Source organism: Cyrtonyx montezumae, unplaced genomic scaffold (genome assembly GCF_038088225.1).
Source record: "Cyrtonyx montezumae isolate F1298 unplaced genomic scaffold, pur_monq_1.0 scaffold_15, whole genome shotgun sequence".
Classification (NCBI taxonomy): domain Eukaryota; kingdom Metazoa; phylum Chordata; class Aves; order Galliformes; family Odontophoridae; genus Cyrtonyx; species Cyrtonyx montezumae.
The window spans coordinates 6493179-6514441 of NW_027071881.1; the positions used below are offsets into that span (position 1 = coordinate 6493179).

Below are 21263 nucleotides of genomic sequence, written 5' to 3' on the forward strand. Positions count from 1 at the left end.
TTGCAGGGAGCAAGAGGGCAGGATAGCTGCTAGCAGTGTGCTGGGAAGCTCCCGAGGGCACGGGCGAGTTGGAAGGCTGCAGAGAAGAAAGCAAGGTGTGCAGTGGTAGGGAAGCACGGAGCAGCGGGCGTGCGGGCTGAGCTCGGTGCCAGCGGTGTCACCGTGGGCTCCCACCTTTGGTGCTCCCGAGTTAGAGCTGCCTCCAGCTCCCAGTGCTGTGGTTTGTGGCTAGAGCAGGTCTGTGGGGGATGTGAAGAGAGGTGATGTCGGATGACTTAATGAACGTGCACATGGACAGGATTTCAGTGCGTTCCTTAATTCTGCTTAGGCACGTGTGCTTTGTTACTCAAGTCCCGTGAGCAGAGGTTGGCTTTGTTCTCCCCTGGGTGCCGCGCTGGACAGATGGGCGCCCTCAAGCTGTGAAGCCCCCTTGTCCTCGCCTCCTCCTCGGTCCCCTAAGACCCCGACACCTTAGTGAGACATGATGGGGGTGGGAATGGTTCATTTGTGCATCGGGTCGCAGCTGTTCATCCTGCCACGTGTCCCCCACGGCCCCGAGGCCTGGCTGGCTCAGCAGCGTGCCAAACACGGCTCTGGGTTGTGCTGCTGGAGGGTTCCGAGGCCGTTTCCCCCTCTCGCTGTTGGAAGGTCTCTCGTGGGGCTTTAGGAGAGCTCTGGGTTGTGTTGTGCCACGCTCACCCGTGGGCAGCACGTGGTGGGGCCGCCGGGGCCGTGCTGCTCTGCTGTGGTTGTGTCAGTTTGCACTTTGTCGAGGCCGCTGGGCCGCGCTCTGTTGAGAGATGTGTGCGTCGTGGGGAGCTGGCGACGGCCAAAGGAAGCATCCAGTGGGACCAGTGGGCAAGGATGGCCCCAATCCCACCACGCGTCCTTGGGGGGGAAGGCCTTGCCGGCTGGAGAGAGACTTAGCGGAGCAGATTTGCGGCCAACAAGCACCTTAACCGCTGAGCTGCGGGGCTCTGACCATTGCACTTCACCTGTGGGCTCCTCGGGGGGGGGGACGGCCCTTTTGCAGTCGGACCATCAGCACTGCCCCTCCGCAGTGCCCTCGAGCACCGTGTCCCACCCCTCCCCACTCGCTTTCCCCGTACGCACACACTGAGCCCGGCCCCCCCCCACCGCTGAGTACGGGTACCTCAGAACATGCACAGTTTGAACTTTCACTGACAATTAGCTGAACGATTGTGAGTGAAAAGACTTGTAATTACCTGTAAATATGTAGTTAACAAATTGACCTAGTTTCTGTATTTTTTAAGTTTTTTGTACTAAGATTTATAGATACAGTCCGTGCCAGCTAGCAGAAAGCTACTGTAATCGCCAGCCGTAGTGCAGCATGCATCTGATCCCTGAGGTTGTCGAGGTGATGCCATAAGGAATTGCTTCTGTATGGCGGGGGGGGGAGCAGGGCTCAGCTCGGGGTCCCCATGTCCCCTCGTTGTGTGTGATGTGCGGCCAAGGGATGGCAGTGCTGCTCAGAGCTGAGCTCAGCGGGACCCGAGTTCAGTTTCTTTGCTGCAGTTTAAGATCTGATGACTCCGGGTTTGGTTTTTTTTTGTTAGTTTTTTTTTGGGTTTTTTTTTGTTATGTTTTGTTCTGTTCTGGTGGGGTTTTTTTGTGTTTTTTTTTTCAGCCTCTGTAGAAACGATTCGGTTCCCCCCCCTCCCCCCTTCTCAGTGCTTTCGTCTTAAGCCCGAGCTCATCCCAACCTACTGGAGAGAGAAAAAGAAAAAAAAAAAGGAAAAAAAAAAAAGGAAAAAAAAAAGAAAGAAAAAAAAAAGAAAGAAAGAAAGAAAGAAAAAAAAATAGTCATTTGAGATCATTGCCTGCTTTTAGCACCGGGATCACACATTTCTATGGCAACTCTGAGCTCAGCAGAGTTGGGCAAGCAGTGCAGCTGCCACTGAGCTGAAGGACACTGCTGCTGCTTTGCACGGCTCCCACAGCCCGGTCCTGGGGCCCGGGGGGGGTGACACTCCCAGCACCGCCGTGCCCCATCCCAAACTGCTCTTTGCCTTGCAGCAGAGGTGAGCCCGGAGCACAGAGCAGTGCTGAGCATCCCAGGAAGCTGCAGGCGGGGGGGTCGGGGTGCAGGTGAGGCCGTGCTCGAGGCCTGGGCCTTCCTTGGCCCGTGGGAATGGAGCTTTTGAGGATCGGATCCCAGAAGGAGCAGCATCCTTGCACATGGGTTACGAGTGCTCCATCCTTCCCCCTGTTCCCTTCCTCCCGACCCCTCGCAGCCCTTCTCCTCACTTGCTTGGAACAGGAGCATTGCTCCCTGCCTAGAAAACAGCTCCAACCACGGGGGCAGCCCTGATGTAAATAATTAACGTGACGAAGTGAAGTGTGTATAACAGAAAGGGGACTGATGGCCCTTTGGTGACGTGTGAGTGCTCGGGAAGGCCCCGCTGGGCCCCTGCAGAGCCCGGGGCAGCAGGGTTGGCCCTGAGCAGCCCTTGGTTTTGTGTCCGAGCGGTGGCGGTCCGTGCGTGCTGAGGGTGGGAGACGCCGTGTGAGGTGTGTGTATAGTGTACATTTTTCAAATAGCTTGCTTGTATTGTGAAGATTTTAAAGACAAACTTGAGAATTCTAGCCTAACTATTAACACGAAGTTTAACATCGGTTACCCCACTGGGTTCAGAGCCTCTTGAATGTATATTCCTTTTTGTAACCTAAATGACCTACTCTTCTACCAGTCAGCCAGACGTCCTATTTATATTCTGAGCTTTCCTATTCCTTTCCATCCGTTTCCATCATCTCCAGCACGTTCCCAGGTTTGGTGTTCTCTTCGTTTCCGTTCATTTGGGGCTTTCATTTCTTTTTGCACAAGCGATGCAACGTTTGCTCCAACCTGGTATTTTCCAACCTGTTCCCCCCCCCCTCCGTTTCCTCTTCTCCACCCTCCCCCCCTTCGTTGTTATTTTTTCCTTCCACCGTCGTTTGGGTTTCTCTGGGGTGGGATGCAGTGGGTGGGGAGGAGGGCAGCAGCTCGTTTTCCATTTGCAGCTTTGTGTGCGAAGGCCAGGTCTGGTGTGGTTTCGTTTCTCTGCCGCCACGCTTCACGTGCTGGGTGCTCTACAAAAAGAGAAGAAAAAGGAACAAAAAAAAAAAAGGAAAGAAAAAAAAAAACAAAAAGAAAGGTGACCTTATCAGTCCGAGCAGAGCGTGGGGTGGGGGGGGAGGAGGGAAGCGCACACCTGTAGGGACACCACGCGAGCTGCGGGGCTGTGGCTGCTTCCTCCCCTCCTCCTCCTCTTCCTCCTCCTCCTCTCCCCGTCCCCCCCACCCACAGGAGCTCACCCATCCCTGCAGTGCTGTGTGGGGGTTTCCTCCGGGTCCAGCAGAGCCCGGCTGCCTCCAAGCGCTGCGTGTGGAGAGCACACATATCTGCTGTTCTGCTATGAACACTGGTCTGAGGCTTCCAGGCCCTCACCCACGGCCGTGGGGCTGCGAAGGACCCAAACAGGGGACCCCAAACCCCTGCCCACTCCTGGGAGCAGCGGCCGGTGTGAGTGAACCCACAGGTGTGCGTTTCCCTCCTCGTGTAGAGAAATGCCACGAGCACTGAGAACTGGTAAGGCTTTCCTGTACAGTATATCGTCAGTATTCTGGTATTCTTCTGGTTCGGCATACATTATAGCTCATATATAACCTGTATTAATTGTATAGATTGTGCATTTAAAGCTGTTACCAAGTTGTCAGAAAAATAAGAGACGAGAAAAAAAAAAAGAAAAAAAAAAGAAAGAAAAAAAAAGGAAAAAAAAAATAAGGTCATATGTAATATTTTGTTTGTAAGTATCCTTTGTATCATAGCAAAGGAAATGTTAAAAAAAATCAACTGTAATAAAGTAATTTTAGTACATGGAGTGTCTGCCTGCCTCCCCGAGGGTGTAGGTGAACCTCCCCCCCCCACCGCAGCTCCTTGTGGGGCCGGGTTCCCTGCAGCATCCTGCAGCCATCCCTGCTGCCATGGCAACGGGAGGCAGCCGTGCTCTGCTGCATTGCCGTGCCAGTGGGGGTTGCAATGGGAATTGGGAACTGGGGGCAGTGTGGAGGTGCTCCTGTCCCCGTGTTACCCCCCCCCGTCCCCATTTTGGCCTCTCTTGGCCTTCACTGCCCCCCCCCCCCCCATCCCAACCAACCTCAGTGCTGCCCGTGGAGCTGCCACTCGTTAACCCACAGCCAGCAGTCCCCACGCAGCCCTGATCCGGGTGCCCCCCGAGCCCCCCCACCCCCACCCCCACCCCCACGCGATGGGACGGAGCCGGGGGCCGTGCAACGCTCACATCTTTATTGATACAAATGTACAAGGGCACATCTTACAGCAGGGACGCCCGGAAGGGGAGAAAATGGGGGAGGCCTCCAGGCATCCCCGGTCCAGTGTAACGCTGCGGGCGGCCCTGGGGGAGCGCAGCCGTGGGTGGGGGTGGGGGAGGGGTGGGCAGCGCAGCGGGACGGCCGCACGCGCTCTGTCCAGGACACGTTTGGGGCTCGGGGCGCCGTCCACGGCCACGCGGACCCCTCCCCAGCACTGAGAGCAGCAGCTCGGCCCCAACCCGAGGGAGGGCACGTGGAGGAGAGGCCGCGGGCCGGAGCTCACTGCTTCTTCTCGCGGGTGGTGATGGTGACCAGCTGCTTGGCCGCCTTGGCGATGTCGTAGGCGCACTGGATGACCTGCTGTGTCAGGAGCTGGTAGTCCACGGCGGCGCCCGGCTCCGGCGGCACGGTTTTGCGGCACTCGCTCTGCAGCCGGTAGGCGCTGGCGTTGAGCAGGCGCAGGGAGCTCCGCACCGTCTCCAGCGCCGGTTTCTGCACGAGGGACAGCGCTTAGGGAATGGATTTGGGGGTGACCGGAGCCAGTGGGGCCGCCCCCCCAACCCCCGTACCTTGGGGAAGAGCGATGCCATCTCCGTCACCGCTGAGTGGATCTTCTCCGAGCACGGCACGAAGCTGCGGGCGAACAGAGGGCTGAGCGACGTGGGGCACGACGACAGCCGACAGCCGGCCCCACGCTCGCGCCGCAGCCCCACCTGTCGTGCTTGGACTCCTGAGCTGCCCGCAGCAGCTCCTGGATGTTCTTGGTGACCTGCTCGGTTTTCAGGATGACGTCCTCCGTGCTGGGCAGCCCGGGGTCCAGCTCCCCGTCCAGCGGGTCCAGCTCGTGTGGGAAGTCCTCGTCCTTGCTCAGCTCTGCGAAGCGCTTCCCCTCCACGCTGTGGGGACACAGGGGTCAGCGCCAGCCCCACATCCCAACCCCCCCCCTCCCCCCCCGGTTCCCATCACTCACCCCAGCAGGATCTCGCCCGCTTGTGTGTTATCATAGTCGCTGTCAGTGCCACTGCCGTGCCGGTCCAGCTTGCTCTGTAGGGCAGAGCTGCTGTGTTACACCCTGCCCACCCCCCCCAACCCCATACAGTGACATAAGGTCCCCCCACCCCGCTCCAACCCCCCCCAGTACATCACCATGTGCCGGGCACCATCAGGAGGGCAGGAGAGCAGCGGGGAGGACGGGGGAAAGGGCATGGAGGAAACCGACGGACCTTTCCGCATCTGGAGGGGAAAGAGAGGGGGAAGAGAAAGGACACTGAGTGGGGGGGGCACGGTGGGGCACAGAGCCGAGCCCGGTGACGTGCAGGGGAGGACGAGCACAGGGGACACCACCACCCTGCATGCAGGGGGGCCCCACAGCCGCCGGCCCCACTGTGGGTTCCCGGGTGCTGCAGGGGTGGGGGACACCCCAGGAGCTCGGGAGGCCGACAGCCCCCCCGCGCCATGCAGGAGCCGCCCCCACTGCGGCCCCCTTACCCGGTACACGCTGGCCGGGATGTGCACGGAGTACAGAGCTTCGTCCTCCACCTCCTGCGACACACGAAAGGGTAAAGCCCCACCACCCCCAGCTCCACGTCACCTGCACGCGCCCCAAGACCCCTCCCCAAAATAACCCGTCCCTCCGCAGCCCTCCCCCTACTCACGCCGCTGCCGAAGGGCTGCAGCCGGCTCACCAGCTCCTCCACCGGCTGCCCGAAGGGCTTCAGCACCGAGCCCGGCTCGTACATGGAGAAGGCCTGGCGGTCACGGCGGTGCAGGGGGGCGGTGCCGGGGGGGTGCCCGTGCTCGGGGCGCTCGCTGGGGGTTGGGGTGGGGTGCGGGGGCACCGACTGCTGCCGGATCTGTGTGTTCTCTGATTGCAGCTTGTGGATCTGCAGCGGGGGAGGGAGCAGTAAGTGGGGTTCGGTGGGTGGGGGGGGGGTTATAGGGAAAAATGGGGGATCTGGGGGGGGGGGGGGGGGGTCTGGCACACACCTCGCGCTGCAGCCGGCGCAGCTCGTCGCTCAGGCTGTTGTTCACCTTCATCAGCTGCTGCACTTTGGCTTCGGATGCAGCCAGGGCTTTCTTCACCTCCAGGTACTCCTGCAGCGTGATGGGGCCGTCCGACAGGTCAGAGGAGTCCATGCTCTGCGCGGGGAGAGGGGCTCAGCACCAGGAGCTGGGGGGGTGGGGGGGAATGGGGGGGTCTGGGGGGTGGGGGGCTGTGGCTCACCCGTGCACGGTTGTTGCGGGACGCGTTGCGCAGCAGCTCCTGGTCCGTGTCCTCGTCGGAGGCGACGCTGTCGTAGTCGTGCTGGTCGTCCAGGTCGCTCTGGCTCCGCAGTGAATAGTCGAGGGCGTCTGCAGGGCAAGGGGGGCTCAGCAAGGGGGGGGGGTGGGGTGCTTCATCTCCCCCAACCCCCCAGCTGCCCCCATCCTCACCTGTGGGGCTGAGCGGGCTCTTCCCCTGCTGCCGGCGCTTGGCCTCCCCCAGGATGTCAATGAGCAGAGTGGCGAACTCCCGGGCGTTGAACCTGGCTAACTTCTGGCGGCCCTGGGATGGTTTTGTGGGGGGGATAAAAGCAGTGAGGGGGGGGGGGGGGTCTGAGTGTGAGGAGGGGGTCTGAGTGGTGCACCGGGCTCACCTGATTGCGGGTGGCTGAGTACTCTGGGTTGACGGGGAGGAAGGGGACGGCGCTGCGCTCGGTCACCAACGTGCTGTGGTTCTGCGTCGTCAGCCACACTGCGGGTGGGGGGTGGGTTGGGGGGAGCGCCCACCCCCGTGCTTTGGGGTCCTGGGGGTGCCGTACCCCCCACCCCGTGCTTTGGGGTCCTGGGGGTGCCATCCCCCCCCCCCCAGCAGGCTGCAGGGCTGGCATGACGCAGACGTGGGCACGGGGCCAGCGTGCAAGGCTGGGAGCAGAGCCCAGGAGGGCTGCGGGGAGTGACCTCCCCCAGCCCCACAATCTGCCCTAGGGGGGCCCCCTCTGCACAGCGATGATCCCCAAACCCCATCTGGGTGCCCCCAGCTGATGGGAGGGTAAAGCTCAGTGCTCCTATTCCTACCCACCCACCACGGAAAAGGGCTGCCTCCCCCCTCCGTCCTGATCCGAGGGCAGGGAGTACCCACAAGGTTCATCGCAAGCCCGGGGGGGGGGGGGGGGGCCGGCACCCACCTCCATTGCCCCGCACCCCTGTCCGGCACCGCAGCCCCTCTCGCAGAAGGAAACGGCCCGGCCCCGGCCCAAGGAATGAGGAAGGAGGGGCCTGCGGTGCGGATCGGATGGGGGGGAGCGCCGGGCTCTGCTCCTCCCCGTGCCGGGACGGCCGCCAGCACCCAGCCCTGGGTCGGGGGGGGGACACCCTGCAGCCACCCCCGGCCCCGCTCACCCGCATCGTTCTCGCGCCGATCCACCTCATCGTACACATCCATGGCCAGCTCCTCAAACAGGCGGTTGCTGAGCTGCGGCAGGAGGGGGGCAAGCATCAAGCTGGGGGCAGGAGGAGGGGGGGGGGGGGGAAATGGGACATAAAGTGCTGAGCACCCCCCACCCCTTCCCAGCCCCACGCTCACCGCTTGCAGCTTCTTCTTGGCTGCCTTAGCCAGCTCGGACAGGTCCAGGCTGCAGGGTGCATGGGGCAGGGTGAGGGGGGAGGACGACGACACAAAGTAGGGGGTTATTCCTGCTCTGCCCCCACCAAAACGCTCCCCGGATGTGCCCCAGTGCCCCAGGCTCGGGGGCTTCAGCAGGCATAGGGCCGGGGGTGGAACGGCATGGGGCGAGCGAGACCCACCCCCCCCCCCCCACCCCCTCCATCCTCTCCCCCTCCCGGCTGCCCCCCAGGGGGCTGTGCTGAGCACCCGGAGCCCACCCCGGCGGCACGGGGTGGGGGGGGTCCCCGGTGCGAGTGCCGAGCGGACAATACCTCTGTGCCATGCACTTGGGGCGCACCCTGCGCTCCGGAGGCGGCAGCGGAGGGAAGAACAGGATAAAGGAGGATGTTAAACGCGTGCACGTGGCCCCCCCGGCACACACACACACACACATACACTGCCCCCCCACACTCCAGGTGATGTTCCAGCGGCGGTCACAGGCGTGGGGTCCCCCACTCGGCCCAGTGGGGACACCGGGGGGGTGGGGGTGGGGACGGCGGCGTGGCCGTGAGCACCGGGCACTCACCTGTCTGCCATCTGCGGGATGATGTAGTGCCCGTTCTTGTGGTCTGCACAGAGATACGGGGCGGTGAGAGCAGCCCCCCATGACCCCCCCCCTTCCCCCCCAGTGACCCCCAGTACTGCGCACGGCACTCACCCGGCTTCCTGCCGCACAGGTAGAAGGCCAGCCGGTCGGTCAGCTCGTACTGGCACTCCACCAGCCGCTCTGCCAGCTCGTGCTGGGCTGCCTGCCTGCGGGGCACGGCTGGGGTGACACCCACCCTGGCCTGGCCACGTCTTCCTCCCCCCCCCCCCCAGCCACCCCAATGCACTCACCTGGCGTAGTCGATGGGCGTCCGCCCGTTGACGTCGGGCGCCCCGGGGTCAGCGCCGTACACCACCAGCAGCTCTGCCTGCAGGATCTGCCCGGCCTTGGCAGCCACGTGCAGAGGTGTGGTGCCCTTCTCCTGCGGGCACTGCCGGTGTCAGCCCCGTGGTGACGGCACCGTGACCCCCCCGGGGCTGTCTGTCCATCCCCCCCCCCCTGCAGCGCTCACCGGGTGGAAGAAGTTGGCCTGAGCCCCCAGCGAGAGCAGCCGCAGGCACGTCTCCAGGTTGCCCGTCCGCACGCTGGAGTGCAATTGCTGCAGGGGGAGAGGCAGCGCTCAGCACCAGGAGCTCCACCGGCACCGAGCCGGGGGGGGGTGCCCCCGTGCCCCCCACCTTGCTGAGGTCCTTGGCGGTGACGCCGTCATCGTCCCGGCACGGCAGCTTGTGCACAAAGGCCAGCATCTGGTACTTGGCACGGATGAACTCCGACTTGGTGGGGCTGAGGGACACAGGGTGAGGGGGGGAGGGGGGAGCACCCAGCGCAGCCCAGCCCCCCCCCTCTGCCCCCCCACCCCCCCCCACCCCCACAGGGGCACACTTACTGCACTTTATCCTGGGGGTTCGCCTTCCTGCGCCCGCTCTGCACCTGCGCCGGGTCCAGCAGCGAGTGCTCCCAGATGGAGTTGGCCCCATTGCTGGCCAAGGTGTGCACCATCTGCAGCAGGTGGGGGGTGAGGGGCACGGCGAGGAGCGGGACACCCCCTCACAGCCCCCCCCCCCTTGGGTGCACCCACCTGCAGCAGCGTGGCGGGCCAGGGGCTGTGCCGCAGGTGCTTGACGATGGAGATGTGGCGGCCCAGGCTGCGGTGCACGCTGCAGCACTCGTCGCAGATGAGCACGCCGCGGTTGATGGAGGCCCAGCCCGGGTCTGCGGGGGGCACGGGGCGTTACGGGGTGGGGGGGTGAGTGGGAGAGGTCTTCATCCATCACCCGAAATGGGTTATAGGAGTGAGGGGGGGGGGAGCAGCATCACCGTAGCAACGTGGCTGTTTCCAAGGTGATGGAGAGGGGCTCAGCCCATCACCAGGGGAAACCCAAAGGGTTCCCTTAGCAACCAACGGGGTGGGGGGGCAGGATTTATCCCCCCCCCCCATCAGAAGGGCTGACAGAAGCAGGGGTGATGTCAGCACCATGCAGTAAACCCCAACGTGCTGAGACTGTGCCCCCCGGGGCTGGGTGCTGGGGGGCTGTGGATGCCCCCATACAGGTGGGCACTCTCCCACCCACGCAGCCATCGTGGGCTGTGGGGCTGTGCCCCCCCCAGCAGCCCCACGCCCCCCACCCAGCCCCGCTCAGCTGCACTGGAGCCCTTTGTGTCCCCAGGAGAACAAAGGGACGTTTGAGTGCTGCGCTGGCACCGGCCCTACTCCGGCCACGGGGGCCCCACTGCTCTTTGAGGGCAGCTCCCCACGGTCAGCACCCCGACGGGTCCGGACCCTCCGGCACAAATGGAAGGGATGGGGGACGATGGGGTGTCACCCCCCCCTTCCACGCAGAGCGCCGTGGCCAAACCGTCCCCAGCGTCCCTCTGCCGTGGCAGAGCAGTGCCAGCCCCTGCCCAGCGCTGCGCTTCCACCCTTGTTTCTGTAGGGCCTACACAAACACCGCACCGCCCCACGGGAGGAAGGGCCGCGGGTGGGGGTGGGGGGAGAGCAGAGGAGCGGCAGCGCTGTCCCTGCACCACGACCCATTCCCATCACTCCATGCAGCGCTCCCCTCCTCAAAACCCCACTGCTGCCCCACAGCGAGCAGCCCCGGCACTCCTATGTGGGGGGGCACAGCCCCACAGCAGCGTCCCCCCCCACCTCCACGCCCCCCACCCCCCCAAGCCTGGCAGCACCGCCCGGGCAGATGGCAGAGCTTGGCAGCAGCACCGCCGCATCTGCGCCTCCGCACCGCGGCCCACGGGGCGCTGCCGGGAACAGGATGCTGCGTGCCGGGGGGGCACCCCATATAACCCCCCACATAACGGCACCCCATACGGCACCCCGCGCTGCCTCCGTCAGCGGCGACCGCGGCAGACGATGGCACAGCGGCACGGGGAAACCCGGAGCTCGGGGAGCTCCATCCCCGCGATGCCGGAGTCGGGTACCCCCCGCACACCCCGCGGTGACCCCGACACCGCTCCCGGCCCCGCGCCGTCGGAAGCGGCCTCTGGACTTTATAACTCATTTCCTCCCATGGCCGCCGGGCGATAAGGGATTGGAAGAAACCGCTTTCCATTGCCCCCCCCCCTTCCCCCCAACCCCGCCCCGGCAGGAGCTCGGCACCGCCGCCCCGTGGGGAGCGCAGGGTACCCCATAGCAGTGGGTGACCCACAGCAGCGGTGACCCCACAGCCCCCACCGTGTGGCTGTGATCCTCCCCCCTCAGAACCGCTTTCCGGGCTCTCAGTGCTCATTCATCACCCCCAAAGCTGCACGGATGGTTTGGGGGGGCACGCTGGGGGGGGTGGGGGGGGCACGTTTATATTTATGTTATAGAGTTCTCGGAGTGGAGTGGGGGTTCCCAGCACGGGGTGCAAAAGGGAATGTTGGGGGCAGGGTCAGGGGGTATGGGGGAGGCAATGGGGTGCACCAAGAGGGTGCAAAAAGGGATCTGGGGGGCACGGGGGGGCATAATTAGGGCATGCTGTAGGGTTCCTGGGCACACAGCTCTGGGGCACAGCGCAGGGGGGCAAGGGGGACCTTTGGGGTAAAGTAGAGGGTGTGAAGGGGTCGGCAATGGGATGTACTGAAAGATGGGGGGGGCACGAGGGGGTGAATTTAGGGCACACTGTGGGGTTCCTGCGGGCAGAGGGATTCTGCAGGGATGCGGCAAAGGGGGACCCGGGGGGGGCCTGGGGGCACAGCACTGGGTATAAAAGGGGGGGGTCACTGGGACCCCCGGGGTAAATAGGGGGTGCGAAGGGGACAGGGGGGAATCGGGGTACCAAGCTGGGGGTGCAGGGGGAGGGGGGGACCAAAGCAAAGTGGGGGGGAGGTGGGCGGCAGCCAGGTGCCGATGCGTGGGGTGGGGGTGGAGGCACACATACACACGCACAGCCGAAGCCGCGAACGGGACCGCGGGGTCGTGGGGGGGGGGGGGGGGACGGGGGGGACGGCAGCGGAACCCGGGGCGCGTTGGGGCGGTGCGGGCGCGGCCCTTCCCTACCTGCGGCACTGCAGTCCGCGCACACCTCCGCCCGCTGCGCCTTCCGGGACATCCTCAGCGCAGAACCGGGGCCGTGCGGGGACGGACGGGGGGGGAGGGAAGGGGGGCGGGGGTTGGGGGAGGGGGGGGGGAGGGGGACGGCGGGGCCCGGGGCCGCCTTGCCCTCGCTGCCGCCTGCCCTGCCGGCCGCTCGCAGCCCCGGCGGCTCCGCAGGAAGCGGCTCAGGCCCGGCCCCGGCGGAGGAGGGACCGCATCGCCCCCGCCCCGCGAGCACCGAGAGCCGCCGCCCCGCCCCGCCCCGCCCCGCCCCCACCGGCTGCGGATGGGCAGCTCCCGGTCCCGGCTGTCCCGGTTCTGGTCCTGATCCTGCGTGTTCTTGCCGTTGTCCCGGTTCCGTTCGTGCCTTGGTCCCGGTTCTGGTCCGGATCTCGTGGATCCGCTTGTTCTCGTCCCCATCCTGGTGCCGTTCCCGCACGTTTCATGGTTCTGATTCTGGTCCTGGTTCCCGGTCTCGGTCCTGGGTCAGCTATTGGATCTCGTCCCAGTCTCGTCCTGGATATCCCGTTTCTCGCAGTCGTGACCCCGGGTATCCCCTGGCCCTGATCCCCACTCTCATTTTGGTCCTGGTTCCGGTTCTGGGCTGGTCTCGTTCCGGGCATCCCTCGCTTCTGGTTCTGGCTCTGGGAGCGCCCTGCTCCGTGTCCTGCTCCAGGTTCTGATCCAGTCCGTGTCCTGGTTCCGGCCCCGGTCACCCCCCGGCCCAGCTCCAATCCCATTCCCATCCCGGAGCCCCATCCTGGTCCCGCCCCCCCCCCCCTACCCCCCCGTGTCCCCCATCAGCCGCGGTCACCCCGGATCTGTCCCGAGTGCCGCCCGCGGTGCCACCCCCGGCTCCATCCCATCCCCCCCATGGCCGAACCCAGCAGCTGCCGGGGCTGCACAGCGCTGGGCCGTGGACGGATATGGTCGGGGGGGCACCCCATGCCCGGGGGACCCCCATGAGCCCCCCCTGGCACGGAGCACACCGCCGTGTCACACTGTCACACGGCACTGCCACGCGGTGACCTCAGCGCTGCTCGGCCGTGACGTCACGGGGCAGCGGGACCGGGGGGGCGGGGGGGGAAGGGGGAATGGGGGGGGGGGGGGGCACGGCCACAGCCCTCCATTGGGAAGAAGGGGAAGGAGCGGGGTGACCTCGTGGGAACCCCATAGAGAGCCGGGGGGGGAGGGGGGGGAGGGGTGGGAGGGGGGGTGCGGCCGTGGGGCCCGACCTCGCATTGTTCTCGGGCGGCTGCCGGAAAACGCGAGCGGAGAGACGAGGGCGGAAAGGGAAACGGGGCCGGGGGGGGGGGGGTCGGCACCCCCCGGGCTCATCGCGGGGGCCCCGCAAAGCGCTGCGGGCCCATGGGTGGGGAGAGCCGCGTTGTGAATGAGGGGGGGGGGGGGGATGGCGGGGGGGTTGTGTCTCCGGGAGCTGCGGAGCTGTCCCCGCGAAGCTCCGCACGTGGGGACGGGGAGGGGGGGGAGCATAGGGCTGGGGGGGGGGGGGGGGGTGTTGCGGGGAGGAAAAGGAGGAGGAGGAGGAGGAAGGGGCGACGCCGCGCACGGTGACTACAAGTCCCATGAGGCCGGGCGCCGCGGTGCGGGGTGGGGGGGTACGCGGGGGGAGCACCGTCCGGGCGGTTCCCACCCCCCACCTCCCTCCCCCCCCGCCCCGCACCGCTCCGCGCCCCGCACCGCTCCGCCCCGCGCCCCGCTCCGCCCCGCGCCCCGCTCCGCCGCTCCAGCATGCACGGAGGATGCTCGCGTCTTGCTCGGGCAGGAAGGGGCCGGAGGGCAGGTACCCGCTGCACTACCTCGTCTGGCACAACCGAGCCCGGGAGCTGGACCGAGAGCTCAGCGCCAAGCAGGTGGGGCGGCGGTGCGGGGCGGCGGTGCGGGGCGGCGGTGCGGGGCGGTGCGGGTCCGTTCGCTTCGGGCTGATGCAACGCTGCGCGCTGGGGCTGCGGTCGGGGCTGAGGGATGGAGCTAGGGATAGGGTCCCCCTGCTGTGGTGTTGCCGATGAGGGTGGGGGTCCCCTCGTGCCCTCCCCACTCGCATCCCCCCAGCGCTGTGACGGCCGCCACCGGAGCAGCAGAGATCCCCCCCCATCTCGGTTCCCCCCCGCTCCCAGCCCCCCACATCCCTCCCCAAGTGCCCCCCGCTCCCTTCTAGGCCTCTGTGCCCCCCTCCCAACAGCACCAGGCCCCCCCAGAGGTGGGGTGCAGACAGCACAGCCCCCCAGCTCCCCACCCTCCGAGGCACACAAGGCCCCGCTCTGCTGGAGCGCGGCCCCCGGTCCCATGCAGCCAGGAGGTTCTCTGCAGGGTGGGGGCACCCTCCATGCGTGCTCCCCCCTCTCCTCCCAGCCTCCATCTCCCCATTGGCGTTGCAATTCAGGTAATTAAAACCCAGCCCTGAAGATGCAGGAAACCGCAGGCGCTGGAGGAGGCCATGCCTTCCCCCCCCCCTCCCCCCTCCCTCATAGCCACTGCCACCTGCCCCCCCGGCACCCCGAGGTGCTGTGGGCTCAGTGGGGTGGGTGCGGGCAGGGGTCTCCCCATGCCATGATGCTGCCATTGGGATGCAGGGATGCTCTCGCCACACCCGACTCCATTGTGGGGCCATCCAGGGGGATGTGGGGGGGGGGGCTGCCTGCCGGCATCTCCATCCCTCCCCCCTCTCCCCCCACTCCATCACCGCTGTGCTTATTCCCGTGGTCATCTGAGGTCGTTTTAACCCATTGCAGCACAGCTCAAAGCTGGGGGTGAGGTGGTGCTGGAGGGGGGAGTGAACCCCATGCCCAATTGGGTGGGGGGCTTCTTCTGGTCCCCCCCACCCCAATCCGTGTCCCTGTTGTCAGAGTGAGAGCGAATGCCGGCCCTGTGTGCAGGCAGGGTGCATGTGTGGGAGCATGGGTGCTGCAGGTCTGACCTCAGGGTGGGGGGGCAGCCTGGTCTGAGCCCCCCACCTCCAGCCAGGGGCATCTGGGGACACGGTGTAGCCCTCTGCATATCAGAGCATCCCCGGGCTGAGCGGGCACTGCTGAGGGCGGCTGTTCTCTGCCTGGGGACCCCCATGGGATGCAGCGGCACCGCATGACGTCCCCCCCCCCCCCTGCATGTGTGGGCCTATAGAGCCCACAAAGGGCCACGTGTGGGTCATTCTGAGTGTCACTGCCAGGCACCAGGCCGTGCTCAGCTCCGCCTTGGGGGGCAGGAGGCAGTGGGGACCCATGGTGGAGACATGGCAGCGCTGACACAGAGCCCACTGTGCCCCACTGCACACTGCAGGGACCCCACTCCCCTGGGACTGCACAGGGACAGCAGCACGTGGCACTGCCACCCTGCAAAGCCACGCATCCCTTGCTGCCACTGGAGCTGGGGTCCATGCCTACACCGGGGTCCTCCACCCTGGGGACAGCCTAAGGGGCTGTGGGACAAGGGGTGACCGTGCTGCAGCCTCCCAAAGGCAATGCCACCACCCTGTCCCTGTCCCCAGCGGTGTCACAGCCCCACACCGGGCAGCTGTGGCCCCCGGGTTCAGAGCTGATGGCACAAACTGGGTCACGCCGTGTCCCATTGGGTTGGCTTTGGTGCCGTGTCCCCAAATCGGTGGCCCCGGTCCCCTCACGGCACTGGGTCAGGAACGCAGCTGGGGAACCCCACAGAGCCTGCAGCACCCGTCCCTTGGCTGGGGGGCAGTCGCTTTAATTAGAGTCTTTTCATTAGCGCAATTAAGAAGCAGCAGTTGCCTGGAGAGTGTTGGAGCAGCACACCGACTCCCGGGGAGCTGGGGGGGGGGGGGAGGGGGGCTGTTAAATGAAACCTGGGGGGTCCCCCATACCCAGTGACCCTTGTGGACACAGCCATGGGGACACCCAGCGCTGGGGACATCCCAGGAGGTGACCGCCCCGCGGGTGCGATGCAGCACTGGGTGCCTGGGGAGAGCAGGAGCTGGGTGTGTATGTGTATGTGTGTGTGTGTGGAGGGGGGGGGGGATGGGTGGGGGGGTGTTTCCCGCTGCCTGGCCCCCTGCCATCCCCCGGGCTTGGCACAAACAGCCCCAGCGCGGCTCCGCGGGGCCGGGGATGCTCACAGCAGCCGCTCCGCTCACGCAGCACCGCCCGCCCCCGGCTTCAGCTCCGCGGGGAACACGTGTGCCCGCATCGCCCGCCGTGCCGCGGTGGGGGCTGCCGGCAGCTGCTGCCTGGCAACTGGGACACAGCCCTCCCCCCCCCCCCACCGGAGCCACAGAGGTGGGGGTTTCTCCCCGGCTCGCGGATGGAGATGCCGGGGAAGGGAATTCTGGATAGCTCGCCCTCCCCTGAGCCCCGCTGCCCCCCACCAGGCTGACATCGAGCAGCTGGACCCCCGAGGACGCACCCCGCTGCACCTGGCCACCACGCTGGGCCACCTGGAGTGTGCTCGGGTGCTGCTGAAGCATGGAGCTGACGTGGGCAAGGAGAACCGCAGCGGTTGGACAGGTGAGCGTGGACGGCGTGGTGGTCCAGCCCCCCGAGGGGGGCACGGGTCACACTGTGCCGTGCTGCAACGCCGCATCCCCCTGTGCCGTCCCATGCCGTGCTGCACCACGTCGTGTCGCACCGCGCTGTGCCGTGCCGTGCTGCTCTGCACTGTGCTGTGCCACCTGCAGTGCTACAGGAGGCCGTGAGCACCCGTGATCTGGAGCTGGTGCAGCTGGTCCTGCGCTACCGAGACTACCAGAGAGCCATCAAGCGCCTGGCCGGGATCCCCATCCTGCTGGAGAAGCTGCGCAAGGTACCCGGGGCTGGGGGAGGCCTCAGGGCTGGGGGGCATCACCTCTGGACCCCTGCCCACCTCGCTGGTCTTGGCAGGCCCAGGACTTCTACGTGGAGATGAAGTGGGAGTTCACCAGCTGGGGTAAGCTTGGGCAGGGTGGGAGCATCCCAGTGAGCTCTCAACCCACTGGGGGGCACGGGGTGGCCCCGTCCTCATCTGGGCTGTCGCCGTCTCCCCCCAGTGCCGCTGGTGTCCAAGATCTGCCCCAGTGACACGTACAAGGTGTGGAAGAGCGGCCAGAACCTGCGGGTGGACACCACGCTGCTGGGCTTCGACCATATGACGTGGCAGCGGGGCAACCGCAGCTTTGTCTTCAGGGGACAAGGTGAGGGGGGGCACTGGGGGATGAAGGACCACGGCTGTCCCTGTGCTGAGTGTCCCCTCCCTGCAGACACCAGCGCAGTGGTGATGGAGATCGACCACGACCGGCGAGTGGTGTACTCGGAGACGCTGGCCCTGGCTGGCCATGACCAGGAGGTGCTGCTGGCTGCTGTGCAGCCCACAGAGGAGCAGGTGATGGGTCGGCTCACAGCCCCTGTGGTCACCACCCAGCTCGACACCAAGAACATCGCCTTTGAGAGGTGGGTGGGGATGTTGCTGGTCACCTCTACGCTCATGTCGCTGGCTGTCCAACTGGGAACATCCCATGCCATCTCATCCTATGACATCCCATCCCAACCCATCTCATCTCATCTCAACCCAACCCAACCCAACCCTACCCAGTGAATTCCATCCCATTCCACTCCAACCATCCCAACCAACCCAACCCAACCCATCCCAACCAATTCCATCCCATTCCACTCCAACCATCCCAACCAACCCAACCCAATCCAACCCAACACAACACAACCCAACACAACCCAACAATCCCATTCCATCCCATCCTACTTCATTCCATTTCATTCCAATCCATCCCATCCTATTCCATCCCAACCATCCCAACCCAACCAATCCCATCCCAATCATCCCAACCCAACTCATCCCAAACCATCCCATCCCTCCCTGACAGCACCCCGTGTCACCCCCAGGAACAAGTCTGGGATTCTGGGCTGGAGGAGCGAGAAGACAGAGATGGTGAATGGGTATGAGGCCAAGGTGAGGGGCAGGGGGCTGAGCTGGGGTGGGCACAGCTGGTTTCTGGGAACACCCACCTTTGACATTCTCCCTGCTCGGACAGGTCTACGGCGCGTCCAACGTGGAGCTGATCACACGGACACGGACGGAGCACCTCTCAGACCAGCACAAGGGCAAGAGCAAAGGTAGTGAGCACGCGGGGCAGCGGTGGGAATGGCACTGCAGTGCTTGGCCTCACATCCTGTCCCACAGGCGGTAAGACCCCACTGCAGTCCTTCCTGGGCATCGCCGAGCAGCACGTGGGGCCCAACAATGGGGTGAGTGCTCAAACGGGGTCCCCATGGCCGTGCCACCCCCACAGCCGTGCCGCCATTACTGCACCGCGCTGTCCCCGCAGACCCTGATCACACAGACTCTGAGCCATGCCAACCCCACTGCCATCACCCCCGAGGAGTACTTCAACCCCAACTTCGAGCTGGGCAACAGAGACATGGGGCGGCCCATGGAGCTCACCACCAAGACGCAGAAGTGAGGGGGGCGAGCGGGGAGGAGGGGACCCCAACGTCCCTGCGCTGCCATCGCGGGGCTCCTGGGGCCCCCATCCCGGCGCCTGTCCCCCCCCCTCAGGTTCAAGGCAAAGCTGTGGCTGTGCGAGGACCACCCGCTGTCCCTCTGTGAGCAGGTGGCCCCCATCATTGACCTGATGGCCATCAGCAACGCGCTCTTCGCCAAGCTGCGCGACTTCATCACCCTGCGCCTCCCACCCGGCTTCCCCGTCAAGATCGGTATGGGGTGGGGGCACGGGGAGGAGACCCTTTGCCACCAGCACGGCCAGCTCCCCTCCCTGCTCTTTATTTTGTTATTCCTTTTTTATTATTTATTTCATACGGGCAGAAATCCCCATCTTCCACATCCTCAACGCCCGCATCACCTTTGGGAACCTCAACGGGTGCGACGAGCCCGTCAGCTCGCTGCGGAACAGCCCCAGCAGCGAGGCCCCCTCCCCCAGCAGCGACTCCTCCAGCGTCAGCAGCTCCAGCTCCCTGAGTACATGGAGGGAGAGGGGGGGGAGGGGACGTGGTGTGTGTGGGGGACATGGGTGTTGGGGTGTCCAGCCACACCTGTCTCCCTGCAGCGTCCTGCCGGGCATGCGAGATGGACCCGGCGCTCTTCGAGGTGCCTCGGGGGTACAGCGTGGTGGGCACCCACCAGGACGCCCTGCGGGAGGATGAGGACGATCTGCTGCAGTTTGCTATCCAGCAGAGCCTGCTGGAGGCGGGCAGCGAGTACGACCAGGTGGGCACTGCAGGGAGAACCCCTCTGCCAACAAGTTTCTCATCCAACGGTCTCAGCCGTCTCATTGTCCTCGTCCTCATCCGACGTTATCCTCATCCTTCTCATCCAGCGTCCTCAGCCTCATCCCCTTCATCCAATGCTCTTGTCCTCCTCATTCTCTTCCTCCTCATCCAACATCTTTCTCATCCCTCTCAGCATCCTCCTCCTAAATCCTCCTAAATCTCTTCATCCAACTTTTTCCCCCATTCTCATCCAACATCTCAGTCCTCCTCAGTGTCATCCAACATTGTTCTCATCCAATCTTTTCCATCTTCATCCTTCTCATCCTCATCCAAACCACCTCCTCATCCCACCTTATTCATCCCCTCCTGGTCATTGGGATCCCACAAGGACCATCCCATCCCATCCCATCCCATCCCATCCCATCCCATCCCATCCCATCCCATCCCATCCCATCCCATCCCATCCCATCCCATCCCATCCCATCCCATCCCATCCCATCCCATCCCATCCCATCCCATCCCATCCCATCCTTGCTCCATTCCCCTATGAGCCGCACTGGGGTCAAATTTTGCCCCCACCTCTGACCCCTGCTCTGCTCCCCCTGCCCCTAGGTCACCATTTGGGAAGCGCTGACCAACAGCAAGCCAGGCACCCACCCCATGTCACACGAGGGACGCCGGGGAGACAGGTTGGTAAGGTCCGGGGGTGTGGGAGCGGGTCCCATCCCCACAGCTCCTCCTGGGGCTCCGGGCTGAGGCCGTGCCATGCCCCCCCAGGACTCCCCAGCACACGGCAGCCCCCGGGCCCCCCTCCAGCCCAGCTCCGGGGGGTGTGGGGGGGCCCAGCACGCTGTTCCCCAGCTACGCGGAGCAGCTGCGCTTGGCCATGGCACTGTCAGCACGGGAGCAGGAGGAGGCCGAGCGGAGGACGCGGCAGGAGGAAGAGGAGCTGCAGCGCATCCTGCAGCTCTCCCTGATGGAGAAGTGACCCCCCACCCCCGCTGAGCCCCCACACCCCGACTCGGGGCCTGGCGACGTGTGTATGGAGCACAGAGGGGTGTTTGGGGGGATGCCCGAGGACAAACAGAGGGGGGGGGGGGGCGGTGGCCCCGTAGCCGGGGCAGGGGTGAGTGCTGGGGGGCACTGGGGGTGGCAGGGAACAGGGGGTGTATCCTGCATGCTGCCCCCCTATCTGACCCCAGGGAGGTGGGGAGGGCACATCCTTCCCCAGCCATGGGGGCACCACAAGAGCCATGGGGCTCTGCCCCCCCTTGGCCCCACTGCCCAGGCGCTACCAAGTGCACTTACCCAGGAGCTGCTCTGCCTGCCAACGGGGGGGGGGGGAAGGGGAGGGAGGTGCTCAGCCCCACTGCACCCCACAGCCCATGTGGGGCTGCATGGCCTCCCCACAAGCTAAGGGGGCAACCAAGGGGGGGCCCGAAAAGGGATGCCCAGCGTCACCCCCTCACCCTGTGCTCGCTCCCACCCTTCCCTGCTCGGATGCCCCCCCCTTCACCCACCATGGCAGTGCCACACTCCCTCATCCCAGGCACTGCCCCCCACCCTTGGTAAAACCTTACATCAAATGGTGCTAACCCCCGGGCCCCCACCTCCCCACCCCGGGCTGTTCCTTCTTTGCACACGGGGGGGACTGCGGGGTCGCCCCCAAAGGGACTTTTCATAGCGGCACCCCTTCCCTCCCCCCATCCATGCACCCCACAAGCAACGTCTGGGCCAGGGCCGGGGGGAGCCCGAGCAGCTCCGACCATGGCCAACACCAATAAATGCTCTGAGAAGAGCCTCTCTGTGCCTGGTGTGCGGGGGGGGGGGGTATGGGCAGGGCCCCCCACAGCAGCCCCACATCCCTGGTACGGCCACAGAAGACCCAAGCCCTTTATTAATGGGAAGTGCTGTGAGTATGGAGCCCCCCCCCCGTCAGGGGCTATGGGGTCGGGGTGGGGGGGGAGGTTAGCACCATACCCCAGCGCCGGGGGAGGGGCCAGCACC

General features: G+C 65.3%; 2 protein-coding genes across 8 annotated transcripts; one reads left to right on the top strand and one right to left on the bottom strand.

Moving 5' to 3' along the window:
- Positions 1-4569: 4569 nt before the first annotated feature.
- On the bottom strand, positions 4570-12088 carry GIT1 (GIT ArfGAP 1). 4 transcript variants are annotated; one of them, XM_065731922.1, is made up of 22 exons: positions 12022-12088; positions 9604-9737; positions 9412-9524; positions 9203-9308; positions 9037-9123; positions 8816-8946; positions 8637-8731; positions 8505-8547; positions 8251-8277; positions 7898-7946; positions 7714-7786; positions 6969-7066; positions 6766-6877; positions 6557-6684; positions 6319-6471; positions 5988-6215; positions 5821-5874; positions 5479-5565; positions 5303-5376; positions 5046-5228; positions 4902-4965; positions 4570-4824 (listed from the first exon to the last, which is right to left on the bottom strand). In XM_065731922.1, the coding sequence occupies exons 1-22, from the start codon at positions 12071-12073 to the stop codon at positions 4612-4614; spliced, it is 2304 nt and encodes a 767-aa protein (XP_065587994.1). In that variant the 5' UTR covers positions 12074-12088; the 3' UTR covers positions 4570-4611. The 4 variants fall into 4 exon arrangements, with proteins under 4 accessions (XP_065587994.1, XP_065587995.1, XP_065587996.1 ...); XM_065731923.1 differs by lacking the exon at positions 8251-8277; XM_065731924.1 differs by lacking the exon at positions 5821-5874.
- A 1700-nt stretch (positions 12089-13788) lies between these two features.
- Positions 13789-20322, top strand: ANKRD13B (ankyrin repeat domain 13B). Of its 4 annotated transcripts, none has more exons than XM_065731928.1 (15): positions 13790-13931; positions 16412-16547; positions 16718-16842; positions 16920-16965; positions 17066-17209; positions 17276-17465; positions 17913-17979; positions 18062-18143; positions 18211-18275; positions 18356-18486; positions 18586-18743; positions 18853-19005; positions 19094-19254; positions 19869-19949; positions 20034-20322. In XM_065731928.1, exons 1-15 carry the CDS (start codon positions 13821-13823, stop codon positions 20259-20261), a joined length of 1878 nt encoding a protein of 625 aa, XP_065588000.1. In that variant the 5' UTR covers positions 13790-13820; the 3' UTR covers positions 20262-20322. The 4 variants fall into 4 exon arrangements, with proteins under 4 accessions (XP_065587998.1, XP_065588000.1, XP_065588001.1 ...); XM_065731929.1 differs by having other exon boundaries at positions 19869-19945; XM_065731926.1 differs by having other exon boundaries at positions 13789-13931; positions 17066-17465.
- The last annotated feature ends 941 nt before the right edge of the window (positions 20323-21263 follow it).

Excerpts from the sequence above, each read along its gene's own strand:
- GIT1 (XM_065731922.1), bottom strand. The coding sequence starts at position 12,073 with ATGTCCCGGAAGGCGCAGCGGGCGGAGGTGTGCGCGGACTGCAGTGCC. Across the intron at positions 9,124-9,202 it reads CCGCCAAGGACCTCAGCAAG|CAATTGCACTCCAGCGTGCG; the intron begins GTGGGGGGCACG and ends CTCCCCCTGCAG. Across the intron at positions 6,472-6,556 it reads CCCGCAACAACCGTGCACGG|AGCATGGACTCCTCTGACCT; the intron begins GTGAGCCACAGC and ends CTCCCCGCGCAG.
- ANKRD13B (XM_065731926.1), top strand. The coding sequence starts at position 13,821 with ATGCTCGCGTCTTGCTCGGGCAGGAAGGGGCCGGAGGGCAGGTACCCG. Across the intron at positions 16,548-16,717 it reads GAACCGCAGCGGTTGGACAG|TGCTACAGGAGGCCGTGAGC; the intron begins GTGAGCGTGGAC and ends TGCCACCTGCAG. Across the intron at positions 18,744-18,852 it reads CGGCTTCCCCGTCAAGATCG|AAATCCCCATCTTCCACATC; the intron begins GTATGGGGTGGG and ends TCATACGGGCAG.